General features: G+C 39.2%; 2 protein-coding genes across 3 annotated transcripts in view; one reads left to right on the top strand and one right to left on the bottom strand.

The window, feature by feature from the left end:
* fcf1 (FCF1 rRNA-processing protein) overlaps positions 1-13,672 on the bottom strand; it is a 167,256-nt gene extending 153,584 nt beyond the window's left edge. Inside the window, exon 1 of the mRNA XM_061063155.1 lies at positions 13,655-13,672. The gene's annotated coding sequence lies outside the window, so the exon portion shown is untranslated. The remainder of the gene's footprint in view (positions 1-13,654) is intronic.
* vsx2 (visual system homeobox 2) lies at positions 417-6,205 on the top strand. 2 transcript variants are annotated; one of them, XM_061063398.1, is made up of 5 exons: positions 417-1,147; positions 1,483-1,567; positions 2,072-2,195; positions 4,683-4,863; positions 5,163-6,205. In XM_061063398.1, the coding sequence occupies exons 1-5, from the start codon at positions 724-726 to the stop codon at positions 5,552-5,554; spliced, it is 1,206 nt and encodes a 401-aa protein (XP_060919381.1). In that variant the 5' UTR covers positions 417-723; the 3' UTR covers positions 5,555-6,205. The 2 variants fall into 2 exon arrangements, with proteins under 2 accessions (XP_060919381.1, XP_060919382.1); XM_061063399.1 differs by having other exon boundaries at positions 419-1,147; positions 5,226-6,205.
* Positions 13,673-15,360: the final 1,688 nt, after the last annotated feature.

Below are 15,360 nucleotides of genomic sequence, written 5' to 3'. Positions count from 1 at the left end.
CTCCATGTCGTCCAGCTGTCGTATTTGGGAGGCTCTTTGATTCGCGTGTGATGAGTTTCCCACAGCATCTGGAGATCAATTATAGTGTGTGTGTGTGTGTGTGTGTGTGTGTGTGTGTGTGTGTGTGTGTGTGTGTGTGTGTGTGTGTGTGTCAGCGAAAGGCAATACTGATTTATTCTTAGAGATTGAGGTAATTTTCTCGGCCCACACAATTTCAAAGTATAGGCCTACTTGAGGTGTGAACGATTTAGATTGGCTTTCTGCAAGAAATAGACATTATGCATTACTATATCTGCAGTGAGTTTAGTCTGCTTATACATTTTTGTAAGTCTGTAATAAAATGTCCCTTATCGTTTTTATATTTTAAAGAATCAGCTTGTCAAATGTCATTCTTTTTCTCCATATATCGTGTTTCTTCTTGCACCCTTCTTCCTTCCTTCCTCCCTTTCTTTCTTTAGCCTAAATCCTCTCCGCGTTTATCCATACAGTCCTGAGAAAAATGCAGATATGATTCGGAGGGCGTATAATGCATCCGTGATCCACAGGAATCCTGAATCCTTGCACCTGATTGGCTGCTGGCGGCAGCCTCTTGCTGGGATGGACCTGTTGGATAAAAGGACCATTTTCTAAAGGACTCTGGTGTGGTATAGAGGACCATGCACTGGGGACCATCCTGTGAGACGGTTTAGTAAGAATAAAGGCCTTTCTTGTATCGCACACAGCATGACGGGGAAACAGGGTGCTGTGCTGTCGGAAAGTTTAAATCTGTCGGAGAAAACCTCTCTGGGAGCGAATGGAGGAACAAACAGCCACCAGCCGAAGAGCAGCGCGCCTCATCCGCCACCCAGGTGCACCGGCTTCGGCATCCAGGAGATTCTGGGGCTGAACAAGGAGCCGTCCGCGGCACTAAGAAGTCCGCTGGGCTGTCTACCGGCCGGAGCGCACCTGATCGCCGCCAGGTCCCTGCTGGGCCCCGGAGGAATGGGGATGGGTGTGGGGATGGGATTAATCGGTCCTGGTGGAATTCCGTCGTTTTACAGCCAGCCAGCTTTTCTGGAGACGGTGCTGCAGGACGCACATGATGTTCACCTGCAGCCCCACAGCAGGTCCGTGGGCCCGCTGGAGACCAGCCAGTCCGCCAGCTCAGGTCAGCTGCAAACACTGTAATACTGAAAAATAAATAAATGATCACAGAGCAGACGGATTATTATTATTATTAGTCCAATTATTATTATTATTAGTCCAATTATTATTATTCTTAGGCCTCTTATTAGTATTATTATTATTAGGCCTATTATTATTATTATTATTATTATTATTAGTCCTATTATTTTGAATAGCATTATTGTAGTTGTCTGATTATTATAAATGAAATAACATCAATGCAATTAAATGAAAGCTGCTCTTAGTCATTGTTAACATTCTTTTTCTAAATGTTCTTGTTATGTGTTATAGACTTTCATGTCTTTTTATTTCATCTAGACTCGGAGGATTTATCTTCAAATGAACGGAAACTCTCAAAGTCTTCAATGAGTCAGAGCAAGAAACGCAAGAAAAGACGTCATCGGTTAGTGTGGATCTCTGCTTAACAACGGATTATGATGTTCATTTTTACACACTGATTTCTTCTTTTTCGTTCAATACTTACACAATTGTCACGATTACGGTATTTCAGTCTGTCATAGTTTTATTCTTTGTGTTTTTTTTTATGGAATAATTTATAGGCTACCGAAAATTTGATATTTCAAACACTGATTTAAATTGACTAGGCCTACTAATTAGCCTCAGATTGTTTATATTTTCTATTATTATTATTGACTTTAAAAAGTGTGAAACTTATCCTGATCTTGCTTGCCTGGTTTGGTTTAAGTTTGTACAGTTATTCACATTACAAATCAAATACTCTCTGTTTAATTGAATTGGCTATTTTAGAAATATTTTCAGTTTCATTCAGTGTCTTAATCATTGAACTCACATTGGCCTGTACCTTTAATTTAAATTATTCCTGGAGGCCCTTATGTATAAAGTTTTAATATGTCCATGTATTTAGAAATATATCCCGTTTCCACAGAACCATATTCACCTCGTACCAGCTGGACGAGCTGGAGAAGGCCTTTAACGAGGCGCATTACCCGGATGTTTACGCCCGAGAGATGTTGGCTATGAAGACAGAGCTGCCTGAAGACAGGATACAGGTGATCATATACTCACAATTAATACCCTGTTTTAAAATTATGATCTGACATTATTCATTCCACAATTGATAGTTCTTTTATTTTTACTTTTTTATACTCTAATCTAGAACTCAGTATTTTTTTGTAAATTAAGTAAATGTATTATTTTATCTATTATTCGCCCTTATTGTTTTACTTGTAGGCTTCATATAAGTAACTATAGGCTTACTATTTCATGTCTTAATTCTGACATCTCTAAAGGGGCTATAAGGTTATTGAAGTGATAGCCTACTTTAGCCAATGATTGGCCTGCTACAATAATGCAACATCTGAACGTTATAATTATGAATAGGCTATAATGGAAATATACCACAATTATTCAAATCTACACATTTAAAGAAAGAAAGTAAGAATGAACTAGAGAAAGAAAGAAAGAAAGAAATGGAAAAATTAGCCCTAAAAGATCACTCGCATTTAATTGACTTTAGGCTATCTTTCAAATTCCTGACTTATCAAATTAATGTTCTTTTAAAGTTTAAGTTAAACCAGTCTGGTAGAGTCTTATTCATTATTCTTTTTTAATGATAAATATCAGATAATTATTTTTGTAGGTCTATTAAGAAATAAGATTTTATATTCGAAATGATAACCTATATTTCTAAAATCATAAGCCTGATAAATATTCAAACATAAATATACCTTTTAAAGGAAATAGCATGTTTATCTTATGAATATGCAATATGCATCACAAATATAGGTCTTTATAGAATAGCAAATTATAATGTGTACAAGTTTCTGAGACATTGATATGTCTGCTCCTGCAGCCTCTCCCTCAGCCTCCTCCTCCTCCTCCACCTCCTCCACCTCCTCCTCCTCCTCCTCCTCCTCCTCAGCAGATCATCTCTCATCAGGTTCAGTTGGATGTGAAACAATTTGTTCTCGTAAAGGAGCCGCTAACGACCTAATCAAGCTATCAAGGCGGAAGGAGATTGCGGTGTGACCCGGACCATCCATCTGCCTGGCCGCCTTTTAATCTCTTTCTCATTACGCGCTGCAACAGAATAAATAATAAAAAGGAAATAAATAAATAAGCTCCCCTCCTAAATAAAATTAACACCCAATTTTCTCATTGAGTGTAATTAGTTAAATCAGACTGTGCTCGTGAGGCTGCTGCCGCCGCTGCAGGAGACACGCGGGGAGTTCAAATGAAATAACTACATTGAATTTATTAGCACGGGTCAATAGCGCGGCTCCCTCGAGTCCCGGTAGTTTAATTTCCCGTGATATTTGCCCGCCTGGCCGCCATCGATTGGGCCTGAAATTAACTTATTTTTCAATCAGCCTCCGCGTGCCCCAGGGTCACTCCTCCTCCTGCTTCCACACGTCTCTCTTTTGAGGGCCACAGAAGCAATTTCTCCTGGAAAAAAAAAGTATCTTGTATGAAATAAGGGTTATCATCAGAATTACCAAGAAGATAAAAACGGTTTGATCGTTTTCAATTTAATATCTGTCCCCATGTCGCAGCCCCTTCCCTCTCCCCTCTCAGAACCATCAGAGCAGTCTAAGCAGAGTTTAACCATCCTGTGTTGTTGCTTTACAATCAATGAATCCCCCCCCTCTCTCTCTCTCTCTCCCTCTCTCTCTCTCTCTCTCTCTCTCTCTCTCTCTCTCTCTCCTCTCTCTCTCTCTCTCTCTCTCTCTCTCTCTCTGACACACAGCCCTGAAGCATTGTGAAGTGTCTGTATGTGCCAGAGCGTCTATAATGGTAGCACAGGTAGCAGGAGATGAGCTCTGACTGGAGGCACAGATCCCTCTCACCTGTAGCCTGTATGGTGGGAAATCCATATACTTAATCCAAACACAGGACAAGTTATTTTAAATTACTTTGATCACGCTAAAGATTTCAACAGTGGTCGACATTAAAATATCTTCTTTTTCAATACTGAAATGCTATAATATAAATAATACAATATCTGTAAAAAGAAATCAGACCCACCTATCAGACCAACGTTTTTACCTTATCATCAGATAGAAAGTGTATGAAACAGTTATTCAGCAAATCATTTGTTATTCCAACCCTCCTGAGAAAAGCCTTTTAAAAAGCTTAATGTGGTTTGTTGGCAACCTTTGAAAGAAAAAAATAATCCTGGAGGTTGCTGTATATCTTAACTCTGCTTCCTCTGATGTCAAAAGTTACACTAGTTGCTCCACCATCTTCCGATGATTGGGAGTAGACTCATCATCTAATCTGTGCCATTTCTTTAATCAGGACAAACAATCTCACTTTGGACTATTGCAGCTATTTTCTGAATTATAAGAGTTCATCTTCCTAGTTTCAAAGAGGCGTTAGAGAAATGGACTAAATCTCAGCTCAAGAGTAAGAAATCGTCCTGTAGCCAAGTTCTTCAAAACTTACTTCTGCAGGCCATGGATTAAGGGACTTGATTGTCATGGTTGGATGTGAGACTGGGGTGATGGTAACTATTAATCCTTGTCCTCATGTCACAGGTGTGGTTTCAGAACCGCAGAGCCAAGTGGAGGAAGAGGGAGAAGTGCTGGGGCCGCAGCACTGTGATGGCAGAGTACGGGCTGTATGGAGCCATGGTGAGGCACTCCATCCCCCTGCCGGAGTCCATCCTCAAGTCTGCCAAGGACGGCATCATGGAATCCTGCGCCCCATGGCTGCTTGGTGAGGCTGCCTCCGAACTGTAACCACATATATTCAGCATCTATGTCTCATGGTGTCAATTTACCATGATTCAACTTACAGTGAAGTGTTTCCCCCTAAAAAAAAGGACTGATATGCAGACAAAAAAAAAGCCTTCTTTTCAGAGTAGATGATTTATTTTGCAGAGCATGACCAATGAGTACATGACATGGACTTTGCATTAAATCAAATATTTTCATCCTCTAATCTGGACATGCATCGTCATCCTCCATTCATACATTATCTTCTAAACTGGAACTATTTTTGCTTGCTATTTTCAGTCCAAGATGGCTTACCAATCAACAGACGCAATTCTAAATCTGAATACCCGCAACTCTTTGCAGGGATGCACAAAAAGTCCTCGGAGGCAGCAGTTCCCCCGCCCACGGGAAAGTGCGACGAGCAGCAGCAGCAGCAGCAGCAGCCGAGCTCTCAGAGGGCAGAGGAAGCTGAGGTCGAGGAGAAGAGGTCCGAGGTCACGTCCACCATTTCTAAAGAGGAGCTGAGAGAGAACAGCATCGCTGCACTCAGAGCCAAAGCACAGGAGCACAGTGCCAAAGTGCTGGGGACCGTTTGTCAGGAGAGACTACAGGAGGGGAAACAAGAGAAACAGGCGGCTGAGGAGAAAACTTGCGACCCTGTGAGTCCAGCAGATAAGGAGAGGAGTCCATAAAGACTTTTCTGAGGACTGGTGCTCTGTATGTGTACAGACTAAACCAACAGGTTTTCATTCCTCCTTGACTCCTCTAAAGCGGCCTGAAACTGGACTTCTTTTGGAAGAACACTGATCTGGCCTAAACTGACTCTGCACATAAGATGCAAATGCACTTTTTCTGATTTATTCCAAACGTAGTTGTTTTTCGCTTACAAACAGCAAAGAAAATTTGACTGACTGGAAATAAAACTGTCAACATTAGTGTATATAGATCCCACAATTATATGTAGCGCAAGACGAGCAACAGTTTATTAAAAACAACAGTTAGAGCACACTTGAACTTGGACTACAAATGAACAGTCTCAAGGTCTATATTTCAATCCTGAACATTTGTTTATAAAGTCGATTGTACAGCTCCTAAATTGTGACGTGTGAGATCAGAACCACCCCACCGACAGAACTCTTTAAAGAGAAAGAAAGTATTTGTTCTCTTTTATCGCGCTGTACATACTTGATATATTAATCTCTGGCACTAAGGCACATTTCGAAAGCTGTTTTCTTCTAGTCTTAAAAATGTTTGTGTTTTCATTTGCAGACATATGTATAACTCCAACATATAAAGCATAAAATAGAAATCACCTTTTATTAAATGTGGCTTTTTGTTGTCTATTTTTTTCTGCTGTCTAAATGTGTAAAAAAATATTTTATTTTGAAGGCCTCTTATGGAGAGAAGTTGCCCTCTTTGTTGGAGTATCTTCTTGTTGTCACTTGCTGCTCTGCCAGGCTCATTAGAGTCCACAGCTACATGCTTGGGTCGGTCTCTATAATCTGTTGCACTTCAGAGCCTTCCATTTCAGATGAAACTAGGGGACTGGTACTTTTGGCACAAGAGGGAAAAAAATAGTGAAAGCATCCTAATTGTAGGATGACCTCCCTCTGATTTGAATCACTTTAATAGATGCTACCACCAGCTGATCATCAAGCTGTTTCATCCTCTTGTTGAAATATTTAGCCAGAGTCTAACAGCTTTATTTGTTGGCAATCTTCATTTTTTCTGACTTTGTGTCGGGCGCAGCTTAACAACACCTCTATGTGTCTGCACTAGCTTTAATCCATACCACATTTTACACCTCATCATCAGTTAGCCGATTGAGCTTCCTAATGAGTTCTACTCCAATTAAACAGAGAGCAATTTCAAGGGGCAAAGGGGCGACTATTATCGGTATGCTGCTGTGTGTCTCAACACTGAATGGCTCTCAGATTGGAACCATAATGTCACAAGATGGGTAAAAGGTTGCTAATTATACTGTTGACAGAGAAAAGGATACACACTATAATTAATGAAGGCTGGGGAATGGACTGGAGTGTGACAGAGTGTTGTAAGAGAAAGAACGATAAAATGAACCCTGACGTTACACTAATCAGTCTGTAGAGTAAGAAGCTTGACCACATAAGAAAAGGAGTGATATTCATAAGATTTATTTTTAAATTTAGCTCATGTTGCAACACAAAGGAAGTTCTGTTTATTCAAACATAGCAGACCAAAGCCTGAATTGTAATCTATTAAAACATATTAATTTGTATTGTCATTTTGAAGGCAGAACCACTTTAACCAGACTTTACTTTGTAAAGGCTAGTTTTTTTTGCTTTCTTGTTTAACAATTCCACAACAAAGGAAGCCATTTCAAATTATTTCACACACCAAATGTTAAGTCATCAGTGATTATGAGATAAAAACAAACTATATAAAACATGGATGTGGTCTCAGTGACGTCAGCCATTAATACTGAAGGGGAGTTTTGAAAATGATGGCGGTCGCTCGCCATATTGAAAATCTTGTCTCAGACTAACATTGGTCAACCTAAAGTATATAGTATATAACGCGGCCACTTGCAGTCATAACAGTCACACCCCTAATTATTCATAACTCTTGACCTAATATAAAATCAAAACTGATTATTTAAACCCCCCATACAGTATGTGATAAAGCAATGAACAAGACCAAAGTCCAACTGGACAAAAGTAGACCTAAAATACATTTTAGTACCAGACTGTAAACACTTTCTGCTGTTAAAATGGCCACGTTAACATGGGTCTGTATTTGACTTCCGTGGCTTTTGCAGCCAGCCTCAAATGGACACTTGAGGAACTGAGGAAATTCATTTTTTTGCACTTCCGCATTGGCTTAATTTTTCAGCATAAGGTTGACGCTGGGATAAAAAGCCATTCTTTAATACAAACTCTTCATACCTGAATGTTTGACAGGTGCGTCAGAGAAGGGTCACATTTAAAGACAAGATGCACACGGTCTTGTTTTACGCTGACGTAGGCTATATATTTGATCATACGACAGTTAGGTCTAACCGACCTTCATCAGGTATTATACCTGATAAAAAGCCATTCTGCAACATGGCGTTATGTTGGCAATGTTTGATGGTCATGTCTGTTGGTTAAATGTCTCAACAACAGTCAGATAAATTGACGTTACACTTTTGACCATTCAGGATGATTAGGCCTACTCTTGATGGTCTCTTGAAATTCATGCAGCACTTATGGTGGCAAAGGAGAATGAGGCTGATATCTCTAAATATTAAGCTTGAATTAAATACAACTTTTTTGTAATGCATGTGATGACATCATGAAGTCCTAGTGACGGCAGTGATGATGATCGTTGACCTCACAGCTTGGTTGATTTCATTGGTTGGTTTTGTTTCAAGTCTGTTTGAATTTGCAGGACAACAACATTACTGTAACAGTGTCTAGTCTGGGAGTTAGGCCCACTACAAGAGTCAATTTGTTTCGTTGTAGTACAATAACTGTGTGCTAACCAGTTGAGGATGTGACGCGTTTCTTTTGATAAATTGACAAAAGGGAAATGCAGATAGGCTAACATGGAAACATGGTGTTACCACAGGAGACGGTAAAGAAGAGGGCTGTCTGAACAAGCTGCATTTTTTACAGTAAGTTTCCGTCGTGAGCCGAGAACAACTTTCTGTCTGTGCTGTTTGGCTAAGCTACCGTTCAAATACAGCTGCTAGCTAGCCAGCATGAGCTGTGTGTAGCTGTTTCTATAGTAACATGAATCTGCTTATTCAATAGACGCTGTTTGTGGTGACCATGATCTGATAGATTTTAATGGTTTGTTATGGTAGCTGTATATAGCCTACAATTGATAAACATTTAATATTGTTTTCATTTTAGACTATAATGTTATTGTGCCTACGGAAATAATTGTGCTGCATTCTACATTAAGACGCCTATAGCTTATTTTTAATTCTATAGTCAACACAAGATAAACTGAGTATTTTTTGTAGTAATATTTATTGTAATGTTTGATATAGGCCTACTTGTCTGTTTCTCCTCCACTGCCTAAATACATAAATATAGGCCTATAACCTATAAAAAACTAAATCCATAACTTCTATGTGGTTTTCTGGCAATCATATTCCCATATGAACCAACAAATTGATTCCTCACAATTCTCCCTGAGCTTAATAACCATTTGTGGCAGCGTGACTGAAATGGTTTGCAATAGACTGAGCGCTCACCTCAGACCCTCAACCCAATTCAGTTATTGAGGCCAAGACATACAGGGTTAGGATTATTCCTCTAAAGTGCACAGCTATTTAATCCTCTGAGAGTGGAATGGGAGGGTATGATAGCAGATTTACTGAAGATCAAGCTGTTTACATTGGATATGAGGAGGTAATTCACAGTATCCCTGATGGACAGTCTGCTTGGTGAAGACCATTTTAAGATCATCTCTATCCACGCAAAGTGAGATCAGAGGGGGGTTTATGGAAAGATTTGGTCTAATGCAATATTAACATTCAATTTTCTTTTGATAGGGGTAAGAGCAGTATGATTTCAGTGCTGAGATTAAGTCCGTGCAGATCATTTTGGGAGGGCTGCTGGCTTTGGTTGCATGTGAAGTTGAGATAAAGCACAAGATGTAGTTAAGAGAACCACAGCGAGGTGAAATGTGGTGTTGTGCTGCCCTCTGCTGCAAGGAGTGATCAATACAACTGAAGACAACAAAAGCACAATCTTAGTTTGATTTAGTGCTGATTCAGTGATTTACTGCATAAATACAAACAATGCATATCCCTCAGTTTATATCAAACTCAAATATTTTATCCAAGCCTACTGAAATAAAACCATCACAAACTAAATAAAGCTTCTGGTTTTCTTAATCTGTTAAAATCGTAATCTTAAAATCTTTTATTTTCTCGCCCTTTTGGTCTTCTGATGTGTCTGTGTGAATTGTCATTATCCTTCTTTACTCATAAGCAGGTTGGCAGCATGCTGGTTAAAGAACATTCATAAGTTTGATGTTAAACGATTTCAGCCTCTCGGGCAGAAGAGAATAAAAGAGAAATCTTATTTTGAAATTGCCATGTTCGGCAACATTAATCATTGTATATATCATCTTATAAGCAGGATTCACCGGATTTGGCTTGCTTAGTAAAGGCCAGCTGATCAAGATGTTTTCACAGCCTGTTTAACACAGTAAACAACTATTCTGGAGCTTGTGATCATATATAAATGGATTATTCATTTGTCTTTTATCTCAGAATAGTCTTCCTCTTTTTTGTGCACCTAACTGTATTCATGACTTCTTTCAATGCTCTTTTTTTACTACAAAAAGATCTGTTCTGAATCCACCTCTCGTGGTGAGGCGAAAGCAAAAACTGTACAGGAACTAGTAAGAATCAATTCATATTGATCTGTTTGACAGAGACTGTCTATGGTTAGAGATGACAATATTTACATTAATTGAGTTGATTAAAACAAGTTTTTTTTTACCTTCAGTATCATCAATGTTACCTTGTTGTAAACTTGTATTGACTGACAGTTACACAAAGTACCCAGAGCTCAGCTATTCTTCCTGGGGTCCACATTAAAAAGAGTGTGTGTGTGTGTGTGTGTGTGTGTGTGTGTGTGTGTGTGTGTGTGTGTGTGTGTGTGTGTGTGTGTGTTAAAATAGAGTGCATCTTTATGAATTTGATTTATTATTATTTATTTTTTATGTGTCATTCTAGTTATAATAACACATATGCAATAGCATTGTAACGAAAACTGGCATTGCAAGCTTTATCTTGCTGATTGTGTGTAGTTCAGCATTTCTCCACATGGTGGCAGTGTTGAACTTCATTGAAAATCGAACCTTTCTTAAATTGATTTACCATATGTGTGAGTTTTATCACAAGTTCACAATCACATCTTTGATATGATGTAGCCAATACAAAACATCTACTGCTGAAATTATCTTCATTCTTTTGCATTAATCCTTTTCTGTCAGGCGTATATTGCACTCTCTCGAGGTGACATGATCTGATATCTTGATCAATATTTGTCATCCCTTGTCACTCCTCCTCTGCCTCAGTGATGAGGCTGTCTGCACTGCAGTGGGTTAATGGAAACTGGATTGATACTGCCGCTAAATGATCTGTCCTGGATGGTGGCTGATTTCACCCCCAAAGCTTCATTTTTCCCCACAAACACCATACTTGGTTGATCACACAGAACAGCTCTGTGTTACCCTTCACTGGCTGAGAGTCCTCATCCATATAAACCTCTATGTGGCAAAAGTCAGTATTCACAGTTTGAGGATATTATCACATTATTTGTTCGAACACAATGCTAGAAGCCCCACAAGCCTTTTGATTTAAGCTGCTGATTGACTCTGCTCTTGATGTCTGAAGCCTACTAAATATTGCTTTCATTATGTTAGATTAAAGTCTGAAGTTATATAATGGAAATTAAACAGCATGTTATTTCACCTGCCAACTTTTTGGCACTTCCATGAATTTTATAGCTGCAAAATAAGAATTTTAAATTACATTCATTTTTTCCTCTCAGGATTTTAATATAAAGGATCAAACATTTGAATTACAGTCTGATGATGAAAGTTTTGTGTCCCTGATTAACCTGTGCTACCTCAGCTTTCCAGACAAAGACTCCTTTCTGTATCTGCTGCCTTAGTGGTTATCCATTTTCTCTTGAAGTTGGACTTGTCTGCTTGTCCTGGAAAGATTTATGATGTGTGGCACAACACCAGCAGCCGTCCACTGCAGCCGCCCTCCAGCCTTTCACTGATCTGTTTTTTTCCGACAGGCCATCTGTGGGCAACTTCACATGCCAGCTCCAGTCTTCTGAGCAAACACAAACTGTGTTAGACTTTAATATAATCTCACCAGCAATATTTTTTCTCCCTGCTTTTATGTCTCACGTTTCAAATAAATGACATCACCCCTCCCTTTGGAAGTGTCAGCCACTCAGGTTGCAATTTAAAAAAAACCCGTCAAATCTCTATTGGACGGCTGCTGGCGCAAGAAGGCAGCTTTGAGGAATGCTTGTGGGTGAAAAGAAAAAAGGAGTCCAATCTGTACTTATCAGAGGAAGAGAAACATAAACAGATAGACAGTGCTGCCTTGTTGCTGGAGAGTGATAAGTGAAGCCAGGAGACACGGCTGGGAACACTTATCAGGCCAGAGTGTGTCCTGGAAAATGACGGCAACACAGAGAGAGAGAGAGGCATGTTGCTGTGCGACAAAGGTGTGAGGGCAGATAAGCATGTAAGTGTGAAATGCTGCAAAGATGAGCTTAACACAGATATTAAAGTGGGGGGTTCAAAGGAAAAGAGAGAGAGAGAAAGAATAAGAAGGAGAGAGATGGGGGGAAAAGAAAAGGAGGCTGTCTTCTTTTGTGTTTAAGAGATGTCTTCATTTACAAATGCACGCTGAAGCATGCATGGAAAAACTTGTGGGGAATGCACATTAGTCAGGCTAACGCTATTCAGATCCTTCAGTAAAATACCAACACAATAATGAGAAAATACCTCATGACAAGTAAAGGATATAACCCAGCAACACTTTAACATGAGGGAACAAATAATAAGTAATGATTAAATAATCCACGACTCATTATGATATATTACATGAATTAATGCAGGATTTATAAAGAATTTCTCACCAAGAATGTTGAATATGAATCAATGCAGCTAGATCTATTTTACACACAGTAAAGGCTCAGTTTTGTGTAATTTATGTATTTATGTCTGTTATATAATATTTGAATTAACAAGCTGTTTGACTGAAACCACAGCTCCATATTTAGATTTTAGAGAGTTTAAAGGTTGAGCAAACACAGAGGTCTAAAATGAAGGGGTTTATTATGTATCTGGAGTCAACCTGTTTTTTTATGCAGAGCAATACATTTACAATGCATTAATGTAATACATGAAGTTACAGGGTTTTAATTCTGCAAGTGATGATCTAGTTAGTGCGACCTTATCAAAGTTCAAGTGATGATTTATTGATAGTGAACAACAGGGATTCAGGAAATTGTCTGCATTTATTCATGAATTTAATCATCAAGAGTGTTACAGTGAAGTATTAGTTAAGTGAATCATTTCTACCCTTAAATTGGGAAGGACTTCCCAAAATCCCTCTCCTCTAAATCTGCATAATAAATGCCCCTTGTCAACAGTATGTCATTATACATGGAATTATTCGATAATCTGACATCCATGGATCAGCACCAGGAAGTGGAGCTATAGTTAGTTTAGTCCTGTGGCTCCTTCAAAGGGTCACAAAATAAATCTAAGGGGTCATTTGATACTTAATGCAAGAGGAGAGAACAACAACATTGGTATTCCCATTTTGCGTTTGCTCTTTCAGTCAAATATTGAGGAGATTCACCTCTTTGAACCCAAACTATTATGTAAAGGAACAATTTATAGAGATAAGGGGCGCAGGGTCAAGAGCTAAGAAGAAAAAAAAAGGCATTAGTTCTCTCCAAAATGCTGTCAAGTAGAAGTTTAAAGTGGCAGATAATGGAAGTACTTAAACAAGCACCTGTGCAGTGAAATAGACAAAAAACTTCTTGAATAATTATTCATTACATTTCATCACAAAGATTTACCAGACTAAATCCTTCGAGATTTGGATAAGAGGGATACAAATTGATAAAAAAGAGATCTTATTATGATGTCAATATGTTTTGTTCTGAGGATGAAAGATGAACTGAACTTTAGTGGGAGTCTTGTTTTTAAAGGTTTCTATAAAAGCATGAGTGGGCTATTCAGTCTATTGTTCACATACTGAACAATAGACATGGAGTGAAAAAGCCTCTGGACAGACTGTGTTAGAGTATCTGGAACTCTTGGTGTGTAACAGTGCAGAGTTGCTAATATAACATCCTCATTATTTCCATATCTGTTGAAGAACTGATGAAATGTCAAAGGGAACAATACAACAGTTTGGTTCCATCCACTGCCAAAGACGTCATTGGTGCCGCTGGTGACCTAGAAATTGTTCCTGGAATAATCAAATATACATTAAATGTATCCGCCTGCCTGGAAAAACTTCTCTGGATGAGCTTCAAACAGCATGCAAGTGTCTGTAATCTACCAAATGAACTGTGTGGTTCTTATTAAAGATCTGATGAGAGTGCAGATCCAAGAGGGTTTCCATTTTTACATGCTAACCATTATTTCCCCCTCTCCTCCTTCTCAACCTCCCATTGTGGTTATTTGAAAATGTGTCTACTGAATTTCATTCCCCAGTATTTGATTTTCACGCCTTGCTCACGAGGAAAAGATTTTCAAGTTTTACTGTCGACAAAATGTCAGTAAAACGAAAGGATACAATGTCTACATCGACAGCTTACCATCAAATAAATCCTCGTTTGCAGAGGCACAGCACAGACTGGAGACGCTGTTTGTGCGTCTTTAGCCTGCGAGTAGAAAGTGGTGACAGGTATTAAATCAAAGGCTGTGACAAAAATCTGAAAATGCCTTTCAGTCGCATGAACAGTCAAGAGCACCGTGCTCCTTATTAATGTAGCACTCTCTAATGTCTTTGTCTTTGCACTGCCTTTCAGTATCTTATCTCTTTAGCTTCAGCCCATTCATCATTTGTTTTTATTGTAGAAATGGGTTTTCTCACATTAGGTCCTTTTGCAACACCTACACATTTTCTTTCTTCTGTCATCTGCTGGATGTGACAGGGGTATGACTTTAGGAAAAGCTCTTTGTTTAATATCAGACATTGGGATTACTCAATCCTTTTAAACAACAGATCTGTGTTGCATACTGTTTGCAGACACCAAACTTTTACTCACATATGTAATGAAATATTTGCTGTGGTTCAGATCCAACCTGCTGCTACCTCTTGGAAAGTTTTTATTCATGTGGGGGTGGATGACTAATAAAACCAGTTTGCTTGTGGTGGTCTAAGCTAGCTATGGATGCTGTGAAAGAGTGAGCGAGCGAGCATGGCGTGGGTGAGGCTTCCTATCTATTGAGGGACAGAAAACACAGCAGCATTGCACTCGCTCGCAGAGTGAGCCCACTTCAGCTCCCCATACAGCTCCCATTGATGAGAGCGCCACTTTTCGCCCCCGTCTCCCCCATTGAGCCGCATATCATGCATTAGATGCTGGAAGAGAAGCTGCAAAAAAGAAAACAGACAAATATAGGAGAGGTCACTCTGTGAGCGCTTTCCTGTAAGACTTTTTGTTTTTTCATTTCCATACACTATATTTATCCTGCTGCTGCAAATGATAAGCTGTGCAGGATAATGCCAGGTTGACGAGGATGAGGTGTCCATAATCAGGATTTAATTGACAAGATGGAGGTCAGAATGAATGCTTCTGCAAAGTCCTTAAAAATCTAATTATGGACAAATCAATGTGCATCATCCTGCATCCATCATGATCACTTGCTTAAGTAGAAATATACAACCTTTATTTATAAATGCTAGCTGTAACTCCACCCTTTTTCCTGGTGATGCATGAAGGACTGACTAATACCTGAAATG

This window comes from Labrus mixtus, chromosome 18 (genome assembly GCF_963584025.1).
Source record: "Labrus mixtus chromosome 18, fLabMix1.1, whole genome shotgun sequence".
Classification (NCBI taxonomy): domain Eukaryota; kingdom Metazoa; phylum Chordata; class Actinopteri; order Labriformes; family Labridae; genus Labrus; species Labrus mixtus.
This window is presented reverse-complemented; position numbering and strand designations above follow the sequence as displayed.